We start from the raw sequence: 23,587 nt of genomic DNA on the forward strand, positions 1-23,587 counted from the left end.
TATTGCATGTTATAGATTATACTTACTTTGTGCTCTATAGTTCTAATTGCAGTGCTTTCTGTATTTGTTGTAGAGTGTTCGAAATTAGTAAATTTAGCGCTTTTCATTTTTGAATGTTTTTCCTTTATATTATTATATAGTATGTTATAGATTATACTTACTTTGTGCTCTATAGTTCTAATTGCAGTGCTTTTGTATTTGTTGTAGAGTGTTCGAAATTAGTATATTTAGCGCTTTTGTTTTTTCAATGTTTTTCCTTTATATTATATAGGATGTTATAGATTATACTTACTTTGTCCTCTATAGTTCTAATTGCAGGGCTTTTCGTATTTGTTGTATAGTATTCGAAATTAGTACATTTAGCGCTTTTGTTTTTTCAATGTTTTTCGTTTATATTATATAGCATGTTATAGATTATACTTACTTTGTGCTCTATAGTTCTAATTGCAGCGCTTTCTGTATTTGTTGTAGACTATTCGAAATTAGTAAATTTAGGGCTTTTTTTTTCAATGTGTTTCCTCTATGTTATTATATAGTATATTATAGATTATACTTACTTTGTGCTATATAGTTATAATTGCAGTGCTTTTTGTATTTGTTGTAGAGTGTTCCAAATTAGTACATTTAGCGGTTTTATTTTTTCAATGTTTTTCGTTTATATTATATAGCATGTTATAGATTATACTTACTTTATGTTGTATAGTTCTAATTGCAGTGCTTTTCGTATTTGTTGTAGAGTGTTCGAAATTAGTATATTTAGCGCTTTTATTTTTTAATTATTTTTCCTTTATATTATATAGCATGTTATAGATTATAGTTACTTTGTCCTCTATAGTTCTAATTGCAGTGCTTTTCATATTTGTTGTAGTATGTTCGAAATTAGTACATTTAGCGCTTTTGTTTTTTCAATGTTTTTCGTTTATATTATATAGTATGTTATAGATTATACTTATTTTGTGCTCTATAGTTCTAATTGCAGTGCTTTTCGTATTTGTTGTAGAGTGTTCGAAATTAGTACATTTAGCTATTTTATTTTTTCAAGGTTTTTCGTTTTTATTATATAGTCATGCTATAGATTATACTTACTTTATACTCTATAGTTCTAATTGCAGTGTTTTTCTTATTTGTTGTATAATTTTTTATCTACAGTATCGGGACTAAAATGCTGGGAGTGCGTGAGTAATAATTAATTAAAATGTTAGCTTATAAATTATATTTATAATAAACCTTTGAAATTTGCAAGTAATTTCTTATATAATTTATAAAATTTTAAGTTTGAATTGATATAAAGAAATATGTGAAATCATAAAAAAAAAAAAAAAGAAAAGAAATATGTGTTATTGTAACAAGAAAAAATACACAGTTTTTCAAAAAAAATACACATTCACTATTTTTATATTTTCTATACAATTTTTCATACCTAAGATGAAAAAAATACTAATTCAAATTCTCTCACAAACAAACACACTATTTTTATTTTAATATATATCATAGTATAATATTTTAATATTATTTTATGTTTTTTTTATGTTTAAATAATGGTTTGATACATTTTTTAATCGGAAAAATACAATATTTTTATTAGAGATAATGGAATAATATAACAAAAATGCTAAAAAATATTGCAAAATTAATTCAACCAAAATATTGATATTAATGTTATAATTATGACTTTTTATAAAATATAACTTATAAATAATTATTTGTATTGTCCATTGTCATAAGAATCGCTAAAAGTCATATTGATAATCTTATAAATTTTATTTTTATCAAAATAATTAATTTAATATTATTTGAATTGTAGGTACTTATATCAAATATTAAATTCTTACTAGTTAATAAAGATCGCCATATTTGTTACGATCATTATAATTTGTTTTGTTGTCAAAAACAACAATCTATTTATATATAATATTATTATGTGTTTGGTTCGGACGTTTTTTTTTTATTCTATATTTGTATTTTTTTAAAAATAATAGTTTGATATGATGCTTTTAAAGAAAAAAAATATTATTATTGTTCGAACTTGAAATTTGAAGATTTCTAAAATAGTTCGTCGATTCCGTTGGTGCGGGTTCCGAAAATACTCCAAAGAGTTAATCTGTCGTCGGGTAGTAGAATTTCACGTGATTAATCGAACTAAACGAAGATAATTTACAGAAAGCAAGTAAAATAAATTGCAAGAAGCATAAAAATATTTAATTCAAACTAAAGTGCATAAAACGAAACTAGAACATGAAAAGAAAATAGAGAAAAATTACGAGTTGATCTTCTTGTGCGTATGTGATGTGTTTTTTCCTGATTTTAATACTAAGATAGAATAACCGCCTCTTCCACTAAAATGAGTAGTTCCAATTATTCCTCCACCACTCTCAACCGCCTCGTAACCTCATTCCATCAGCTCCCAACCGCTTTCATTGCCTCTGGACCGGGTTCCATTCGTTTTGAACATCTTCCATTGTTTTTGGATCGAGTTCCATTCGCTTTGAAATTCTTCCATTGCCTCTGGATCAGACCTGCAGCTTACCTTGACTTGCTTCCATCATACTCCTAGCCGGTCTACGGGGATATGTCCCCAACAACCTCGAGTTACATGGAATCCTCATTCTTTTTTCTTTTGGTTTGACCCATAGAGCTTTTCATATAGAACATGTAGGTGCCGGAGTCTTTCATTGATGTTACGAAGTTACTAACGCAGGGTCGATGGAGTTTGTTGTCTAAAGGCCTGTGGAAGCTACACCATCTTGTTCTATGGAAACACTGCAACTTGATGAAAGTTGTTGCCTTCAGCTTTGAGTCATTTGGACTTGGGGTCCAACAATTGCCCTCCTCAAAAAAGGGATATAATGCGAAACGTATAGAGCTTTACCCTTTTTTGGAATTTTCTTCTTCATGTGGAGCTTTGAAATCTTCCGGAGTCTCGTCCATTTGTTTCCTTTTTGGAAGAGGCTTCTCCATCTACTTTCCTCTTGGAAAGGACTCCTTCGTCTGCTTTTCTGTCTGAAGCAGCTCCACAGCCTACTTGCTTCATGAAAATAACTCCACAACCTGTCTTCTTTCTAAAAACGGCTCCACAACCTGCTTCCATTTTGTTAGTGGTCTGGAAAAGACCTGCTTTCATTTTGTTTCGTATTTAGTTGTCTGGAAAAGACCTCTTTTTACTTATCACTTCATTCATTTATCAAAACTCAAATGGCGACATATACCCCTTAAGGTGCCTAACATTAATAACATTTCTATGTTCTCTCCCATCAATAGTCATCAATCTATATACACACACGTTAGGCAACACTTTACTTGATACGGATCTTCCCATGTAGGAGACCACTTCCCAAATGTGTTATCTTTGAAACCTTCGGGTAACACTGCTTTCCACACCAAATCTCCTTCGTGGAATGTTTGCCGGTGTACTTTTTTGTTATAAGCTCGTGCCACTTTCACTTTATTCACTCGAATATTCTCCAAGGCCATCATCCGATCTTCATGTACGTCATCCAACCTTTATAACATAGCTGTGTCATATTGCTCGGGATTCAGCAAATTTTGCTTCAAGACTCGTAAAGATGGCACCGTGATTTCCAATGGAAATATCGCTTCTTGCCCATAGATCAGCTAGAATGGGGTGCAACCAGTGGCTTTACTTCGGTATTGCCTGCAGGCCCATAAAGTCTCCCCCAACACTTCGTGCCATCTTCTCGGGTTGTCTTCCATAGCCTTTTTTATTACTCCAATTATGACTTTATTGGCTGTTTCGGCCTGCCCGTTTACCTGCGCATAATACGGGGATGAATGCAAAAGAGTAAACCCGTATTATGCGGCAAAGGCAGCCACTCTATCACTGTAAGAACAGTACCTTGATCGGCGGTAATCGTTTTCAGAATTCCATACCAGTGAATAATGTGTTCCTTGACGAACATAACCACTTCTTGATATGTCACGTTGGCCAATGGTACAGCTTCAATCCACTTTTTGAAATAATCTGTGGCCACTAATATGAACGAGTGTCGTATGGAGGATGCCAGATAGATCTTTCTGATAATATCCATCGCCCATCCCCGGAATGGCCATGGTTAGACGACCGCATGCATTTCTTCCGCTAGAATTTTGATCAAAGGACCATGTCACTGACACGCTTCACATCCTTGAGCATACTTGATGCAGTACTCTGTCATTGATGGCCAAAAATACCCATACTGTCATATCGTCCATCTCATGACTAATCCGGATTTGTGTGCTCCGCAAACCCCTTCATACACTTCACCCATCACCTTTATGGCTTCTTGAGTATCTACGCATTTCATTAAAATTCCATCGGTGGCTCTGCGGAAAAGATCTCCATCAATCAAAGTATATTTCAGGGCCTGCTTCCGTAACGTTTCAGGAGTATCACCCGTTGGTTGTTACAAATACTTTCTTAGTTCTATACACGAATCCTCTACTTCCACCGGGCACAGACATACTCGCGCTGACTTGAACTTTACTCCAGCGGACGGGCTATACCCAGAGGCTTCTTGAGCTAAATCATTAGCTACTCCGTTTTCAGCTCGAGGTATGAATTCCACAATTGCGTCGTTAAAATTTTGCAACACCGTAGCTGCGTCCATTCGAAGTTTCTCAATTTTTCATCTTTGCATTGAAACTCACCAGCAATTTGCTTTAGAATCAGTTGTGAATCACCTTGAACTCTTATCGCCTTAGCACCTTTTTTTGTGGAGGATCCTCAGTCCAACTAATAAGGCTTCATACTCTGCTTGATTATTAATAAATCTAGATGCCAACGGTTTGGCAACGGTCCACTTTCTTCCCCATGGGCTCTTAATAAAGACCCCAGCTCCAGCGTTGGTCTGCGTGCTGGAACTATCAAACTTCAAGATCCATGGCGTCAGTCGAATAACAGCCTCCATACGACCAGCCGCTTGCTCGGATATCGAACTCAGATGATCTGCCAAAAAATTAGCAACGACCTACACTTCGACAGTTTTAATTGGTATATATCGTAAATCAAATGCGGCTAGTTTTACAGCCCATTTTGCTTGCCTACCTCTTAAAGTTGGCCTGCTTAGTAAATATCTCAAAATATCGACATGACACACCACTTTCGTCTCTCTCGGGGCCAAATAATATTCAAGTTTTGTGCAAGCATAGAACAAGGCGAGACATAATTTTCCCATAGGAGTGTACATTGTCTCCGCATCGTTCATTACCTTACTAAGGTAAAAAAATGGCACGCTCACTTCTCTGGGGAGCCTCCTGCGCTAGTAAGCAACCGACAACATTCTCAGTGGCCGAAACATATAGGCGTAGAGGTTTACCTGCTTGCAGTGGCATCAACACTGGTGGATAGGCCAAAACTTCCTTAATAGCTTTGAAAGCCTGCTGGTGTGGCAGCTTCTACACAAATTCCTCTATCTTCCGCAATTTGAGTAACGTGGAAAAAGTTTTAATCTTGCCCGCAGCATTGAAACAAATCTTCACAAAAAGTTCACCTGCCTAAGGAATCCTTGGAGCTGTTTCAGATTCTCAGGTGCTCGGGCATTGATGATAGCTTTCGTCTTGTTACTGTCCACCTTGATACCGTTATTATGCACCATGAAACCCAAAAAGTTTCCGGATGCCACTCAGAATACACACTTCGTTGGATTCATCTTCAAATTACATTGCCTCATTCGCCAAAAAGCTTGCCCGAGATCCACCAGATGTTCCGAAAAACCCTTGGATTTTATCACGATGTGATCGATGTAAACTTCCACCGACTGTCCAATTAAATCGTGAAATATGGTGTTCATTGCTCGCTGATAAGTCGCTCCAGCATTTTTCAACCCAAACGGAATTACCAGCCATTCATATACTCCAAGGGCCCCTGGGCATCGGAATGTCATTTTCGCAACATCCTTCTCAGCTAGGAAAATATTGTTATAGCCGGAATACCCATCCATAAACGACAGACTCCCGTTCATGGTGGCTACGTCCACTAACATATCGGCGATGGGCATAACGTATTCATCTTTGGGTGTTGCTAAATTCAAATTGCGGTAATCGATGCATACCCGCAATTTGTTGTTTTTCATGAGTACAAGAACAACGTTGGCCACCCATTCCGGGTATCGACAAGTCTACATAAATCCTGCCCCCAAGAGCCGCTAAATTTCTTCCTTGATCTTTGGGTACACATCTGGATTAAACCTTCGCGGCGGCTGCTTGTAGGGTTTGTATCCAACTTTTATGGGTAATCGATGTTCCACGAGTTCTCGCGCCAAACCTGGGATTTCATCATAATCCCAAGTGAAAGAATCCCGGTATTCCTTTATAAAAGTGTTATCAAGGTGGTATGATCTTCTGATGCTAACAATGCACTAACTTTGGTGATTCGTGAAACTCCATCGGTACTGAAATCAACATCCTCCAGCGGGTCTTGGGCCTAGAACGCTGGATGTGTTTTGTGCATGGGTAATGGTAATTGTACTTCACTGGCGACTTCCCTGGATGGTTCTGAACTACCAATGGAATTTGTTCTAAGCAGTTTTGGACCTTCCACGGGGTCTGCTCTGGCCGGCACTGAATGTTGCATAACGGAGCCTGTTTCGGGCAGCTCAAGGTTTTCCAAGGAGTCTGCTCTGGACCGCTCCAAACTTGCAATAGATCCTGTTTTGAGCAGCTCTGATGACGGCAAAAATGTGTTCATGTTTACACAATTCACAGGGAATTTATATTTGGAAATCAGTGAGTGGAAGTTTATAGAAAATGATCAGATATAGTAATTTTTGTGATTGTAGACCCTGAGTAGTCATCATAATTATTTATACTCTTTTTACTGGTGAGTTTCCAGGTCGAACACAAGGATTTTAAGTCATGAATTCCAACGATGAAAATCTTGAAAAAGCGACGAAAAAGCATGAAGGGATCCGCTTGCAGTGGATCCAAAAGTTAGGCTATAAAAAGCGGTAACTAAAGCGATAAAAATGGAGTGAGCGGAAGTGAGCGAAGCGAGGGCGGAAGATGAAGTGTCAGCGGTAACTAGATGATCGGGACATGAGCGGAAGCGGGGACCAGATGAACGGGACATGGATGAATGGCGGTTACCGAGTGATCGGGACATGAGCGAGCGGCACATTATATGTATATATATAGATGAGTGACCGAGAGTGAATGAGAGATGTTGTGTCTGAATTGTGCGTTACTAAATGGATAGATTTCCCTAGAGGCAATGAGCGACCGATGAAGTTGTGTTATCGGAAATATATGTATTTTACGGAAGCGGTGGGAAGGAAGTAGTGTAATTATATAAACTGAATATAAAGAATTCATAACACTGGAATTTTTTACCTTAAGGGATTTACAAGAAGACTTCAATGACACCCAGATTCAAGATATTATAAGAAATAAACCCTACTGTCACTAGGAATCTCTGCGACCTAATAGACCACCGCCTATGTCCCGTTAATTTTCCTGAAATCTGCCTTATTAGTGGCTTTACCCTTCTGTTACCTCTTTTTAATCAAAATTGAATTCAAAACAGCAGTTAAGCAGGTCGACAAGGCTCCCGCGTACTTAACTACATTGAACTACCTTGAGACTGCTTTTTGGGGCATAACAAGGCTCAAATAATCAGTTTTTCTTTAGCTCTAAACCAGTGAAGTGGAATTCTCTAAATTCGAACTTTATATAAGTGTGTAAAAATGGTGGAAGAATTTAGGATGAAGAACTGAATGATATTTCATTATTTACTACGAAAGCATGAAAACACTAATGCTACAAAGCTGTAAACGAAAGCAATAATCTAATCTAAGAAAGCTATAAAGACTTGGCCAAGGGAGGAGGAAAACTCCTACTCCCTTGGCCATTCCTGTGGAGAACTCCCTTACAGGGCTGGAGCTCTCAAAAACAGGAAGACGAATTGCTGAGAAGTACTTGCTAAGAGTGTTTTTAAATCGAAGTATCGATCTCTCTTTTTTACATAAAGATATCTGGCCCTATTTATAGCAGGTGAAATGGGACAGTTGCAATCAGTTGTTGGGCAGTTCCAACCGCTGGGCAGTTAGGCGGTTACTGGTAGTTATTCTGTAGGAGCAGTTGCTGGCCATAACTCCCAGGGTGCTTGCTTTGATTGCACTGAACTGTAAGGGCGCAAATCTTCCTCGCTTCCTGAAGGGCTAGAGGGCATCCGCACAACTAGGCTCGCTTGTGATGACTGGAAATGGAATGGCTATACCGCTGCAGTTGGAACACTTAGTTGGAATCTGGTGATAATCTGCAACGGTGGGTGTCTGGGCTGTCGCTTGCAAGCGGGAGAGGCTGTCGCTTGCGGGCGGTGAAGGCTGCCACTTGCCTATCATGCCTTGGTATTTTCAGGATGTATTCTGGGTGCTTGCGAGCGAAGGTGGCTATCGTTTGTGGCATCTATCTTAGCTTTTCTAGCACCAGACTACCGCTTAAAAAGGCAAAAATCGTTTATAATCTCAACAACGAATTCTGGATCATGCCAAGCGATATATATCAATAATGTATGCCATTAATGAGTCATTGTGATGGTTTTTATACAGAAATTCAAGTAATACACAGTTTTGTCAAGCTAAGAATATGCTCCTATTTGGAGTCATCAAACCTCCTCACACTAAACCTTTGTTCGTCCTCGAACAAACTGCATTAAAAGATCAAGAGGTTATACTGTTCACTGCAATTAAGAAGTGTTGCGAACAAGTGCCATGATTAGGAGTAGAGTGAATCTCAAAATAGAAACAAAGAAGCCATAAGTATTCAGCTTGTCATTTGATTTAACAAGATTGGAGTTATCGAGGTATTGTCAACTTTGCTTGCTTAGCGGGGAATGTTTTTTTGATTTAGGAACCCTTCAGCCGAAGGGCGCGGAGTTTTTTTTTTTTTTGGATCGAGAGTTTCAAACAAACATTGTGTCTGCTTAAGATCTTATTTGATTCTCACACGCATAAGCCTTTTCAGTCCCTTTGTAATGATAGGTCCTCTCTGCTTCGCTTGCATTGTATCTTAAACCATATTTAAGGACTTCTCTTTTCAAGTTATTTCTTATGAACACAGTCGAAAAGCATAGGTTCGTTTGCCCTACTGAGTATGGGAAAGTTGAAATGAAGGGGGCACTGATCTTCACATGTCTTATTCGTTGTTACTTAGTTCAACGCTAGTGTTCAAGTTACTGTGAAGTTCGAAGGACAATTACTTGGTCTGATGTGCTTAGGTCATCTAACTCTACTCTAAAACATATCACAAAGTTAACTCAGCAGGATATCACAGGTATTTCACATAAGAACACATACTTGAGGTTATGTTAGGCATACATTAAAGAAAATTTGTCACTTGTTACCAAAAAGTGTTGTGTCATTGATGAATGATATGTACAGCCCTTGTCATTCTCAAGATGTGTAAATGGGGGAGGACCTTTCTTCATTTCCTCTTTTTGCTTGGCGGTCCTCGCCCCTGAGGAAGGTTTCTGGATATCTGCCGCACTAGGTCTTCCATTCGTTGGAGACTCCTGGCTATGTCAAGCTGTTGTTCCATAAGAATGACATTTTGTTGGGTTAGAGCTGCGAGTACTTTCATGATCTCTTGCAGGGTCGTACCCATGCTTGTAGCTTGAGTCACTAGTGCTTCTACACGTGCTTCTAGTGCGGCAGTCGCTTTCTTTCCAGTGGCCAGTTCATCACCCAGACTCCTAGCGTATGTGTCATTTATTGTCTGAGTCATCATGTATTGGGTGAGAATGGCTGAGTCGAGTTCCTCCAGTCTTTTTTCAATGCTTTCCAGAGATGAGCGGGGGCTGATGGTCCAGCACCCGCCGCTGTTGGTGACTGTTGCTCGGACTCAGCCGAACTGATCTCCACTGGCTCTTCCTCCCGAAGGGAATCAGGTACTGGTTCAGGGGTGACGTCCCTGAAAAATACTAGCTGCCTCGCTGCCTCGTACTCCAGCTGCACTGCCTTCTTTCTCTCCATATATCTCCTAAATCGCAGCTGGAGTTGATTCAGCGGTTTCCAGTATTTGACCAGCTTGGCCAGCACCTTCATTTTCCTTTTCTTCTGTCGCTCGAGTTGTCGCAATTGTTTGATCTGTTGTACTTCGGCGAGCAGCTGAGCTTGCTTCTCCTGCAGCTTCCTATCCTGCTCCTCCTCTTTCTCCTCTATTAGTGTTTGTCTGATCTGACTGAGGAAGGAGTCTTTGCAGGTGTCCCCATCCTGGTAGGTGTTTTTGGGCTGCATGGGGACACTTGTAGGATAGGAAGGTTTGAAATTACTGCCTCCACCTCCTCGGCTTCATTGGCAACTTCAGCGGTTGTGGCAGCGGGAACCTCGGCGGGGTATTCTCTGTATGACTCCACTGTGACATTGATCCCGCCGATGGTTTCTTTGGTAAGCATAGTCTCCCGCTCCTCCTCTGCTCCAACAGCAGTAGGCTCTACCGCTCCCAGCTGGTTAACGGGTGCGGCTTCCTCGCCTGTTCCAGCAGCAGTTGGCTCACCTGCCCCCTGCTGGTCGAAAGGAACAGGTTCATCGCCAAGTGGACTCGGCAGTCTTGGTGACACCTCCACCGTCGCAGGCCTTACTGGCGAAGGTCTCTCAGGTTGAGCGGTGGGTTCTCTGATGATAATCCCCTTCCGTAGTCTGGAGAGGGGGATCGTGTCTTCGCTTGACTCTACATCCATCGCTTTCCCCTTCCCTTTCTCCTGCCTCGTCGCTCGCCGAGGGGGTGTTGGACTTTTTCGCAATGCTTCCTTAACCCTCGGCTTCTTGACATGCGGCGGAGTTGGGTCTTCTTGTTTCTTTGACCTCTTTTCGCCAGCGGCTGCTCGTGGCGCTTTTCCTCCCTTATCACTCCTGACCGCTTCAGCCCCGAAAAGATCCTCCTCTATCTCCCGAGCAAAGCGGAGGCTTCCTCTTCCTCATCGTTGGGGGCTTCATTGGAGACTGTCCTCTCAGAATCGGGCTCGGCCTGAGGTGTCACATCTTCTATGATGATTCCCCCCCCCCACAAACTTCATCTTCCTTTTTGGTGGAGGCGGCGCTACCGCTTGTGCTTTCCTCTTTTTCTGCTTGGGGATAAGAGTAAACCCCTTGGACTCCAGCCAAGTTTTGTGGAAGGCCGCTGGAAACAACGGCTTCATTTGTAGTTCTAGGGCTGGAGTGGGCAAATCGACACCCGCGCGCCGGCATAGTTCTGTGATCAAGGTCCCATGACCCAATGTTCTGTCTCTATTTCTTCGATCCCAGATATCTATGCCTATGATCGGGCCCAAATCCACATCAGCTTTTTCCTCCAGAATTGAGTGAAGGGCAAGGAGGTAGTCAGGTCGGATGTCAGTGGTATGTGCGGTGATCATTATTCTGCTCAACGAGCACTTCAGCCATTCCTTTTTGTCTTCGTCCACCGACCCAAATTTTAAGTTCCTCTTCTCATATACAGGGGTGGTGGCGAAGGTCCTGTAAAGCGTCTGCAACTCAAGCGAGTTGCAGTCCTCCGTTGCCTTCAACTTATCTTTCATCTCCTGGATAGGGTAGTGGTGTTCCCATCCCAAGAGTCGGTTGATCTTCTTGGCTGAGCAGTCTACCCATCTTCCCCGGATGTAGACATGTTTTAGACTCTCAGCCTGGTTCAGATTAGCAAAAAACTCCCTCACCAGTGATACATCCACTGGCTCACTGGGGTTTCTGATCAATCACGACAGGCCTCGCTCCTCCAGCCAGTCAGAGAGCGGGCATGTGATCTTTTCGGGGTCAAATCCTCTCTCGTAGAGGATCCCCATCGCCTTTATCCGCTCATAGGCCGCTGCTGCATCAATGTTGAAAAAGTGGAGTTTGTCAAACTGCTTAGAGCTCAACACATCCTTTGCAGCATCGGCGGCATTCTTCTTGGAGGTTTCGCCTCTGAATGCCTTCATCCTCCTCAGCGGTGCCTCTTGGCAGGCAAGTTTGTCCTTAAGCTCTTTCAGCTGGTACTCCTTCAGATCCTCGTAGTCCAACCACCAGTCGCTCACCGGATACCTCTGCTCTGTTTCCTCAGTTTATTCGAATCTGAGGTAGTCCTCCGGAAACTCTGGAATGAATTTTCTGAAGGGGAGTGACTTCAGGTGCCTGAGCTTCTCCCAGTCTTCTGTGAGCTCCAATACTCTCATCCTCTTGTAGTATGCCTCAGGCGGCGGTGGCTCTACAAATTCTGCCCCTGACGTTGTTGTCACCACCTGACGTCCGTCCGTGGATTTAATCCTCTGGACTCTCTTTTCTATTCTCTCCTCAACCTTATCGAACTCCTTCTTCAACGTTTCTCACTTGACTGGATCTATTTTTTTAAGCCTGTCCTGAACCTAGGGTTTCCAAATTTATTGTTTAATATACGAAATTTATGAATCCTGCCTTACTGCTTTAAAATGATAACAACATTCACGTAGGCACTCATTTTCACAATTTCAGTTATTTTCAACCCTAGATCCTCCCCTCATAACAAAACAGAACACTACTGTAAGTGTTACGTAGTGAAAAAGGGAGAAAATCACAGAACATCACAAAACATACAGATTACTGTAAAATTGAACCATAGGAAGCAAGGAAATCAGTTATTGTATCTAAATCTAACAAATAATAGACCTAGATTCACAAAAATCAAACATATAAACAGTTTCGCAAAAATGACGAACAGACAGTTATCGCAAAAATAATTTGGGATTCTGCGTTTTTGAACCTTAAATCAGGGAAAATCAACCGTAGAATCGAGTTTCTGTACTAAGGTTAACCTAGATCTTACCTTAGATAAAGCTATTATTGATTGAAAGATCGAGATTTTGAAAAAATTTTGGCTTGGAGAGTGGCGGTTACTAAAGCGTCTGGAGGAAGGTACTGTAGGGCAAAAGTGGAAAATGACTGGTGACTGGGGTATTTATAGGATTTTCTATCGCTCATCTGGAGGGCAAGCGGAGCGCTGCCTAGTCCATTCTAACTACTTATAAAGGTATGAGGGAGGGTTTTCAGGGTGGGTGAGCGAGTAAAGCAATACTTCTATTTATCTAAGCATGACAATCATGCAGTGATGAAAGCGGTACTGGTTGAGCGATATTGCTCCCCCAGTGAATATCAGGTTGAGACAAGCGAAGCGATAGATGGCTTGGTCAGGCTCAGGTTAGAAGTTAAAATGTTAACATTAAACTACTTCTATAAAGCGATAATCCTAATCTAATGAAAGCGATAACAAAACTGTAAACCTATAGTTGTTATACACAAATAATAATAATAATAATAATAATAATAATAAGGATAGCAGGATCTTAAAGGAAGGTGGACACGAAGTCGGGTGGAAAAAGAGAAAAAATTGCGTTCAGGTCGGTTGGTCCGGTCGGTTGGTCCGCAAGTCGGAAGGTCCGCAGGTCGGAAAGACCGCGGGTCGGAAGGTCCGCAGATCTGATGGTCCACAGGTCGGAAAGTCCGTAGGTCGGAAGGGCCGCAGGTCGGATGGTCCGCAGGTCGGAAAGTCCGCGGGTCGGACGGTTTGCAGGTCGGATGGTTTGCAAGTCAGACGGTCTGCAAGTCGGATGGTCCACAAGTCGGACGGTCTGCAAGTCGGATGGTCCGCAATTCGGGAGATTTGCAGCTGGACCAACAAGTCGGAAGGTCCGCGGTCAGACAGGCCGGTCGGATGGTCTGCAGTCGGGTCGGTTGGATCGCAGTCAGTTGGTCCACCATCGGTTGATTCGGCCAATACGGAGTCTGGACTAAGCGAAGGTTTGTTAATTAGTTGCCTAATTAAGTGAACAGTAGTTCAGTCGCTTGGTTGGGGCGACCATTGAATCGTCTGGAAAGACCATAGGGTGGTCGCTTGATGGGGCGACCAAGGAGTCGTTTGGTCTAGCGACCAGTTAGTCTCTGGATTGGTCGGTTGGGTTATGCGGTTGGCGAGACGGTTGCCGTAACCGACCAGACGACGTTTCAAAATATTTCGTTGGAGGCGGTTGACGGCGGTTGCTGGCGACGGTTCCGAAACATCTCTTCTGAGGAATATTTAAGGATTGGGGTCAGCGACTGACAGATCATCTTCAATCGACATCAAATTCAAGAGAATTGCTTTTGGGGATCACCACTTTATTTTTCAGTCTGTATTTTTATTTTCCAAATTATTTTCTGTACCATACAGTGTTTAGAGATTCCTAATCTCAGGCACTAAATATATCAAATTCGGAGATAATTTCCTATTTTCGGATTTTACTTTTTTATTGTTGAAAAATACATCAACAACTATGAAAGCGATAAGAATTAAAAACTCTATCTATGAAAGCGATAAAGAAAACTAGTAAATTTTAACTATGAAAACGATAAATTCTAACTAGGAAAGCGATAAAAGAAAGTTGTAAAATTGGCGGATATAAGATTAGGCTTCTGGATTCTTTTTTTTCCCGAAATTCTATCATTGAACGAGCTTCTGAACCTCCATCAGATTAATATCTGCACTGGCCTGCTGCAATACAGGCCCTTCGATATACGGTTTCAGCCTCGCTCCTTTTACCAGGAAGGAGTTTCTTTCTCCTGGGGATTCCAAATTATCGATCCTTATGGCTCCACTTGCCAGTACTTGCCTGACGATATACAGCCTAGTCCACCGTGACTTCAATTTCCCTGGGAATAAGTGGAGCCTAGTGTCGTATAGAAGAACCTTGGATCCCACAGTGAATTCCTTCTTCTTCAACTTCTTGTCATGGTAGAATTTCATCCTTTCCTTATAGAATTTAGCACTTTCATATGCAAGATAATGGAACTCAATCAGATCGAGCAATCTTTTAGCGCACTTCTCCTGTGCTGGGAGAAGATCAAAGTTGAGATACTTGATGGCCCAATATGCGCGATGCTCGAGTTCCAGAGGTAGGTGGCAGGCTTTTCCATACACAAGCCGATAAGGGGACATTCCAATTGGAGTTTTGAAGGCTGTACAATATGCCCATAGCACATCATCCAATTTCTCTGCCCAATTCTTGTGACTTTTATTTACTGTGGTCTAGAGGATGTGTTTGATTTCTCTATTTGAAACTTCCACCTGACCGCTCGCTTGTGGATGATAGGGGGTAGTTAGATGCTGGCAGACACCATATTGTTAAAGGCAAGATTGCAGCGCCTTATTCACAAAGTGGGTGCCTTCATCGCTTATTATCGTTCTGGGGACCCCAAACCTTGGGAATATGGTATATTTTAGGAAGCGGATCACAGATCGAGCATCGTTAATGGTGAGCGCTTGCGCTTCAACCCACTTGCTCACGTACTCCACCGCCACCAGAATGTATAATTTTCCATTGGAAGGCGGAAAGACACCCATAAAGTCTATCCCCAATACATCAAATATGTCCACAAACAAGACTCTAGCTTGGGGAATCTCATCTCTCTTCGAGACAGATCCCAATCTTTGACACTTGTCACAAGATTTGGCAAAGGCATCAGTATCTTTCTGTAAGGTAGGCCAAAAGAAGCCCGACTGCAAAACTTTGGCTGCTGTGCGTAGGCCAGCGAAATGCCCTCCTACATAGGACCCATGACATTCATTCAAGATCAGCGGGATCTCAGATTCCGCTACACAGCGACGGATTATCCCATCTGCGCCGATGTTGAACAAAAACGGTTCATCCCAAAAATAGTCCTTTGCCAAACTGAGCAATCTATTCTTTTCCCTTTGTACAGTATGTGCTAGAAACTGTCCTGTAGTTAAGAAATTGGCCAGGTCTGCAAACCATGGCTCTTTCGCTTGCACCAAGAACCACTTCTCATCTGGGAATTGTTCGTTGATTCCTGGAGATATGTCCTCTTCTTGCCTTAACCTACTGAGGTGATTTGCCACATGATTCTCTTTCCCCCTCTTATCCCTGATCTCTATGTCAAATTCCTGGAGCAACAGAACCCATCTAATCAAGCGGGCCTTTGTCTCCTTTTTCTTCATCAAATAGTTGATAGTTGCATGATCAGTGTGAACAATGGTCTTGCTCCCGATAAGATATTGTCGAAATTTCTGGAAAGCGAAGACAATAGCCAGCAGCTCCTTCTCGGTTGTAATGTAATTCTTTTGAGCGGAATCCAGTGATTTACTTGCATAATAAATGACGTTCAATTTAGATTCCACCCTTTGTCCTAGTACAACGCCGACGGCATAGTCGCTCGCATCCGTCATCAGCTCGAATGGCTCACTCCACACTGGTGCTGAAATTATAGGAGCGGAGGTCAACATCTCCTTCAGTACTCGGAAAGCCTCCTCACACTCGCTTGACCAGTGAAACTGAGAATCCTTGCACAACAGTGATGTAAGTGGTTGCGTGATTTGACTGAAGCCCTTGATGAAACGACGGTAGAACCCCGCGTGTCCAAGGAAACTTCGCACTACTTTCTCATTCGAGGGCGCTGGGATCTTTTCAATTACACTAACTTTCGATCTGTCCACCTCAATACCGGCAGATGAGATTTTATGGCCTAAGACAATTCCTTCATTTACCATGAGATGACACTTCTCCCAGTTCAACACGAGATCAGTCTCAATGCAGCGAAGAAGTACTTTTTCTAGGTTGTTTAGGCATCTGGAAAATGTCTTACCATATACCGAGAAGTCATCCATGAATACTTCTATACAGGAGTTCAGGAGATCACTGAAGATATGGTACATACATCGTTGGAAGGTGGCCGTAGCGTTGCAAAGCCCGAACGGCATCCTTCTTTAAATGAAGGTCCCATATGGACAAGTAAATGTAGTCTTCTCACAGTCCTATGGTTTGATGGGAATTTGATGGTAGACTAAGTAGCCACCGAGGAAACAGTAGTATTTGTAACCTGCGAGCTTCTCAAGCATTGATCAAGGAAGGGAAACGGGAAATGATCCTTCTTCGTGGCAGAATTCAATCTTCTGTAGTCGATGCAAACCCTCCATCCAGTGACAGGTCTCGTCATGAAGACCTCCCACTTGTCGCTTGTCTGTTCGACAAAGCCTCCTCTTTGGGAACCACCTGGGTTGGGCTGACCCACTGGCTGTCACTGATAGGGTATATGATTCCTGCATCAAACAACTTGATCACCGTGGAGATCTTTTAAGGCAAATATAATAGCTGAAGATTGCAACATCAAGTTAATAAGGAAAGAGAATTGTGAAAAATTGATTATGTCCGCGAATAAATAACCAAAAATAAGATACATGATGCAATATCGAATTTTATTTTGATTATAATATCTTCAATTTTGTTAAAAAATATCAAGATTTGTTACAAAATTTCAAGATTATCCAATCTGAAATTCAAATTTAAATTTATTTAGAAAAATAAATATTAACTATTATAAATTAGTTATTTCTTGTACGAAGGGGGTTGCATCTTTCCATATTACTAATAGGTTAGAATGTTGTGCTGATTGGTAAACATCATTTAGATTATATAAATAGAGAATGTTGTAATCATATGAATTCACACATCTCAATCAAATTTATATTTTTTTCCTTTCAAGCAATTTATTTAATTTTTCACACTTTTTATTTATTAATTTTTTATTATCAAATGTCTGGACACTGCATTAGATACGAAATAATGATTTAATTATTTTAAATCCTTCATACAAATTAATAATTTAATTATTCTAATCCCCCGTAAGAAGCACTTGATTATGATACAGTTAGAAATTTCAACGCGCGCTAATAATATTATAAATTTACAAATAATTGTTACAATCATCCACTCTTATAAAAATCGATCGAATTTCAAAAAATATTATTTCAATTTTATTTAATGGCTCCAATTTTCAATAATATAGTCTTTAAGTTTACAACAATTAATATATTTTTCCAACTAGAAATATGTTCAATAAATATTATTTATCTATATATATATATTTATTTCATATGTGTTGTTAATATTATATTTTTAGAGAAACAAATTCAATTTATATATTATTTTAATTTTTTTATCTAATAATAATTAACAAAATTTATTAATTTTTCTATAATAAATGAATTGATACATTTAAAATAAGTAAAAGATAGTATGAGAAAATATTTGATTACAAAAAGAAATTAATTAATAAAAATATTTTTCAATCATAATTTCACAATTTTTAATTGTTCAAAGATTTCAACCTTTATTTTTAGTTAATAGTTGAAAGATCAATAATATTATTTAATATTTTACTTAAATTAACGTGTTTCTAATTATATAAATTTAGTTGTTGTGTTATTTCAATCATTTATACAAAAATTTCACTTTGGTTCTTCATTTATCTTAATTTTCCTTCATATATTTTACAATATACATAATTAAAAATTTTATTATACATATGCAAAATCATCGATATTGGATGTACGAAAATTTTGATCCAAATATGCATGGATTGCATCCAAATTTGAAGCAGGGATTCTAGAACTCCTTTAATGGGCTTCACAATAAAAATAGTAGATGAAGGATGATATGATATTGTATCTATACAATAGATGTAAAAATAATAAATATAAATTACGAGATGAAGTAACGAGTTGATTTGTTCATGAGAGGTTTGACCACAAACTATCAACTATGACTTTTTCATGGTGGAGTTCAACAAATTCCACCGGTTGTTCTCGATAGTGAGGTATCAACTACTGAAGATTCTATAAGAAGTATACGCATTCAATGTGATAATCATGCAGAACCTTCAAATTTGGAAAATGATTCATCTGAGATATCCATTGGAAATGACATAGATATGGTAGGTACTTCAGTAATATTCTCAAAGATTCTGCCAAACCATTTTATGCAAATTGTGATGAAGAAACACAATTATCTATTGTTACGGAATTGATGCACATTAAGGTCATTCACAATATATCGGAGTCGGTGTATATGTAAGTTATTTGGACGAGCACTTCCCGAGGGTCATCAAATGCCTGCCAATTTCTATGAATCAAAAAAGGTAACAGATCAAATAGAGCTACCCACTATTAAAATATATTGTTGTCCACAATGATGCATGCTATTTTGGAAAGATGATGGGGGCATTACAAGAGTGCAAGTTTTGCGGCGGGTCACATTGGAAGCATGATAGCTGGTGGAAGAATGTTGTTGCATCACACAAAATTTGATCGATTTTTTTTGGAGATTTAAAAATATCTTTTAAGATAAAAAAAATGATATACGTATAAAATGAAAATAGTATCGTGCGTGTTCGTGTAGTAACTCCAAAAAAATCGTCAAAAAAAAATCTCTTTAACCGGTGAGTGTCCGGGTTGAACTCAGGGAATATGAGAATATCCTATATTTAATTAGAAAAGAAGTGCAATGAGTTAATACAATCGAAGAACTGAAAAGATAAATTGCAGAAAATAAATCTAACTAAAAAATGATAAAATATACGTATCTCGAAAAGGATGAAGCGATGCATTTATGTCTGACTTTTGCGTTCCTTAATGGCTAGATTTCAATGGATGAAATGAGCGGGATGACGATGGCGTGATAGCGAAAAATATATGTATAAATGCGGGTCGGCTCGGAGGAATGAACGTGATCGCATTTGATTGCTTAAGCCGATTCTCAACTCGGTTGGTACTCAACCTTAGGGGATTTACAACGAGGCTTCAGCGACACCCGGGGAAGAATTATAAGTAAGAAACTCTACTGTCACTAGAAATTTCTATGACCCAATAGACCACCGCCTATGCCCCATTAATTATTCTTCCAATCGTTCCGCTAGTGGCTCTACCCCTCTAATAACTCTAAAAATAACCATAAATAACTAACTCTACAAATAGCTACTAATATAACTAATAATAACTACCTATTTTCTAGAAATTTCAAGAATAAAAATTACACAAAAATAGCCAAAAATTGGCTAAAAAGTAATGCAGGAATTAAATATGGGAGCTAAGAGAGTGTATAAATAAATGCAGAGCTGAGGGAGTCTGGGCATTAAATGCAGCCGCTGACCCAGCGGCAATAAATACATTGAGAATTAATGCAGCCGCAGCTCATGGAGTCCGCGCCAGTAGCTGCTCAAATTCCGTACCAGCCGCCGCTTCGCTCACTTCCACGTATAGCCTTCCGCGCTCACACACTCCTATACAGCCGCCGCTTCGCTCAGCATAGCCTTCCGCGCTCGCGCACTTTTATGCAGCCGCCGCTCACTTTCCGTGTCAGCCGCCGCTTGCCTTCTGCGCTAGCCTTCGCTTGTCTCCCGTGTCAGCCGCCGCTTGCCTTCCACGCTAGCCGCCGCTTGCCTTCCATGTCAACCGCCGCTTGCCTTCCGTGTCAGCCGCCGCTTGAATTCCGCGCTCGGTTGACTTTGACTTTCGCACGTTGACTTTCTAGCGTTGACCGTTGACTTTTGTTGATTTTCAATCCAGTGACTGTTTCTTCGTTTCTGAAGCCATTTTTTCGCTTTTTACGGCAAGTTTTTGACTCCCATATCAGTTTTCAAGCATTATTTCACCTATATAAATAATGAACATCTTATAATATTTATTTAAATAAATAATATTTATTAAATAAAATTAATTTAGCTAAAATTAAATACATAAATAGCACATAAATAATGTTTAAAAATATAATTCAATAAACACATAAATTAGTTTAATTTATACACCAAAAAATAATTATAAATTACACTTAAAAACTAATAAATTAATATTATACAAACAAGATGAAATGAATACAATTATTGGAATAAATTAACATAAATAATACCAAAATTCGACATAAATAAATAATTAATTAAATAAATATAAGCTATAAAATATGGCAAAATCAAGAGGGGATGAGTTTGGTGAGACAGAAAAAGCAATGACTAGGCATTATCATCATTAAAGCGAAGTTGGGTAGATAAACCATCAATCCAATATAAAGACGTAGAAATATTTTGATCGTACATACCTAAAAGTTACAAGAGATCCACGGAATGTACAATTAGGATTTTGTATAGATGGTTTCACCTTACGGATCACATGGGCAAATTATTCATGTTGGAAGGAGTATATGTTCTTATCCATTATCATTAAAGGACTGCATGATCCCAAAAGATTGATTGACGTATGCTTACAACTATTGGTGAAAGAGTTATATTTGTGGACAGGTGGTTATGTTGTCTACAATGCATATACCTAACATGAGTTTCATATGCGTACAACATTCTTATGGATGGTAAATGGCCTAACTTCCTATGGAATGGTTCAACATGGAGCACAGTGGGGATGTTAGTATGTTCAGTATGCGTGGATGACAATCCAACCTTTCGCTTAACCTATGGGAGAAAGGTATGCTAATGCTATTTTGATTGTCATCGTTGTTTCTTACAACAAAACATTCTTTCCGCCGAGATAGGCGAAGCTTTATTAAGGGAAAAATTGCAGAAAGTGTGGCTCATGAAAGGCTCGATGGCCATACACTATATAAATGACTTTCTACAATGCCTTCAGTAGTGGTAAACTCAAACAATACTGAGCATGCGGGTTTTGGGGAGTACACTAAATGGACAAAACGATCTATTTTATGGGATCTTCCTTATTGCAAAAATCTCCGCGTACATCATAACTTTGATATTATGCATGTGTAGAAAAATATATTTGAACATATCATATAGACCATTATGGATTCTCCGGGAAAAATGAAGGGCAACCTTAATGCTCGGAATGACATCTCGATTATTTGTGATCGTCTTGAACTTTCTGTCAAGCCAGATAATAATGGTCCAAAGATAAGGACTCTTACACATTGAATCGATCACAATTCCCGATCCTCTGTGATTAAATTTTCTAGATAAAGTTTTCGGATTAGTTTGTGTCCAATATTTGCCACTATGTGGATATTTCCAGAGTGAATTAATATAGATGAAGAATCACGATGCACATATTTTCATGCAACGGCTATTCCATATTGCTTTTCGGACACTTCTTCTGAGTTATGCATGGGATACTATTATTGAGGTAAGTCTTCTTTTACAAATAGTATACACTTCTACTTTATATTTGGAGCAATTGAAATAATTGCAAAAGAGTTTATCATTGGTCCTATGCAAGCTAGAAAAAAAATTTTCCCCCGGCATTTTTCAATAGTATGGAACATTTAATGGTCCACTTTCCAGAGGAATGTATGTTAATTGGACCTGTACACTATCGTTCGATGTATCCTTTTGAAATGAAGTTTACCGTTTATGAATTTTGTCTATTAATTGAAATAAATTCATAATTAATTTCTTTTGTTTTAGTTATCCACAGACCTACCTGATTTGAAGAAAAAGGTTAAAAAGAGGCACCTGTCGAGGCTTCCATTTGCTCTGCGTATATTGTTTAGGAATGTTGAGAGTACTCTGAATCTCGGAATCAATCAACGAGGTTTTCAATCTTCAATCATGTCGAGGTAGTTTCGGGGCAGGCAAAAACCAAGTATGTAAGTGCATAAAAAATTAAGGCCGCTAAGACCTACATTCTCACAAACACTCCCGAGGCAGAATAATTCTACCGGTATTGATTTAATATATTTGAATAAATTTAGTTCAAGAAATAGTATGATATTAAAACCTTTTTATGTTGCAATTTAGTTTTTACCGTAATGGGCTCATACAACATTTCGGGAGGAATGAATGTGCCATTGACAAAGTATTTTTGAAGGCTATGTGTTTTGGTTTAAACAATCAGTACATAATTTTTACAAATCACTTTAAATTGAAACTCAACTATAAATTAAATGTAATATGTCCTATATTTATAAATATTATAGGTCAATGCGTTTGATGCCACACAAATCTCACCAATGATACTAGCCTTAGCCGCAGGCATATTTAATAAGGCTACGTATTACAAAGAGTGTGAAATAGATGAATTGTCTTTTAGTACTTACGATTGGGGAGTTGGTAGAGATTCACAACGTTATGGTATGTTTGTGGTTAGCAATGTTGAATTTAGAGACTCCATAGAATACTACGAAATAATCGATGAGATTATTGAATTTACATATGATCTCCATTATCACATGAAAGTAGTATAGTTTCATTGTCGTTGGAAAAATCCGACTCGTGGCACAATGAGACATCTGGTATGTTTATCACTTGGTTGTCGACTTCCTGATGCACATCTCTTCCGTCCAACGTTGTCGCTAGAGTGGGTCTGGTGATTTTTAATTAGGGGGATGGATGATTGTTGTTATTGCTTTTCTTAAAGACCCCCAAGAACTAATTTAGATATCCATGTTTGCATGTTGGAATGGATCTGATATGATCATCTTTGAAAATGTTTGTGATGATATGCGTTGCTTTCGTTCTATGGTTGAATCGTCATATGTTTGTGCTTTAAAAAAATATATATTATGTTATAATTAGTATGTTTAAGCGCTATGCTCAATGTGAAAGATTACCGAGTTTGCCAGGGATGTATGAAATCATTTTGATTGCTACGTACAGAATTTTTATTTGTTTTGCTAAATTTGATTGTGCTACACGTAAGAAGTTTTGATTTGCTTTGCTAAATCTGAATTGTGTCGCTACATAAGCAGTTTTGATTTGTTTTGCTAAACCTGCTTATGTTGGATTCAAATATATTATATTCGATGGAAGTTCATATATTTTTTATTTGATTTATGTTTGAGTATAATCATTTATAGTTTTATATTCAC

General features: G+C 39.1%; 1 protein-coding gene across 1 annotated transcript; it reads right to left on the minus strand.

The window, feature by feature from the left end:
* Positions 1 to 3,297: 3,297 nt before the first annotated feature.
* LOC127239338 (uncharacterized) lies at positions 3,298 to 4,604 on the minus strand (the record flags this gene model as incomplete). The annotated part of the gene is made up of 3 exons (XM_051257433.1): positions 4,461 to 4,604; positions 3,653 to 3,768; positions 3,298 to 3,499 (listed from the first exon to the last, which is right to left on the minus strand). Coding segments are annotated over exons 1-3 (462 nt in total), but the record flags the coding sequence as incomplete, so codon positions are not given.
* Between the last annotated feature and the right edge of the window lie 18,983 nt (positions 4,605 to 23,587).

This window comes from Andrographis paniculata, unplaced genomic scaffold (genome assembly GCF_009805555.1).
Source record: "Andrographis paniculata isolate CXL003 unplaced genomic scaffold, ASM980555v1 Contig77END, whole genome shotgun sequence".
NCBI lineage: Eukaryota > Viridiplantae > Streptophyta > Magnoliopsida > Lamiales > Acanthaceae > Andrographis > Andrographis paniculata.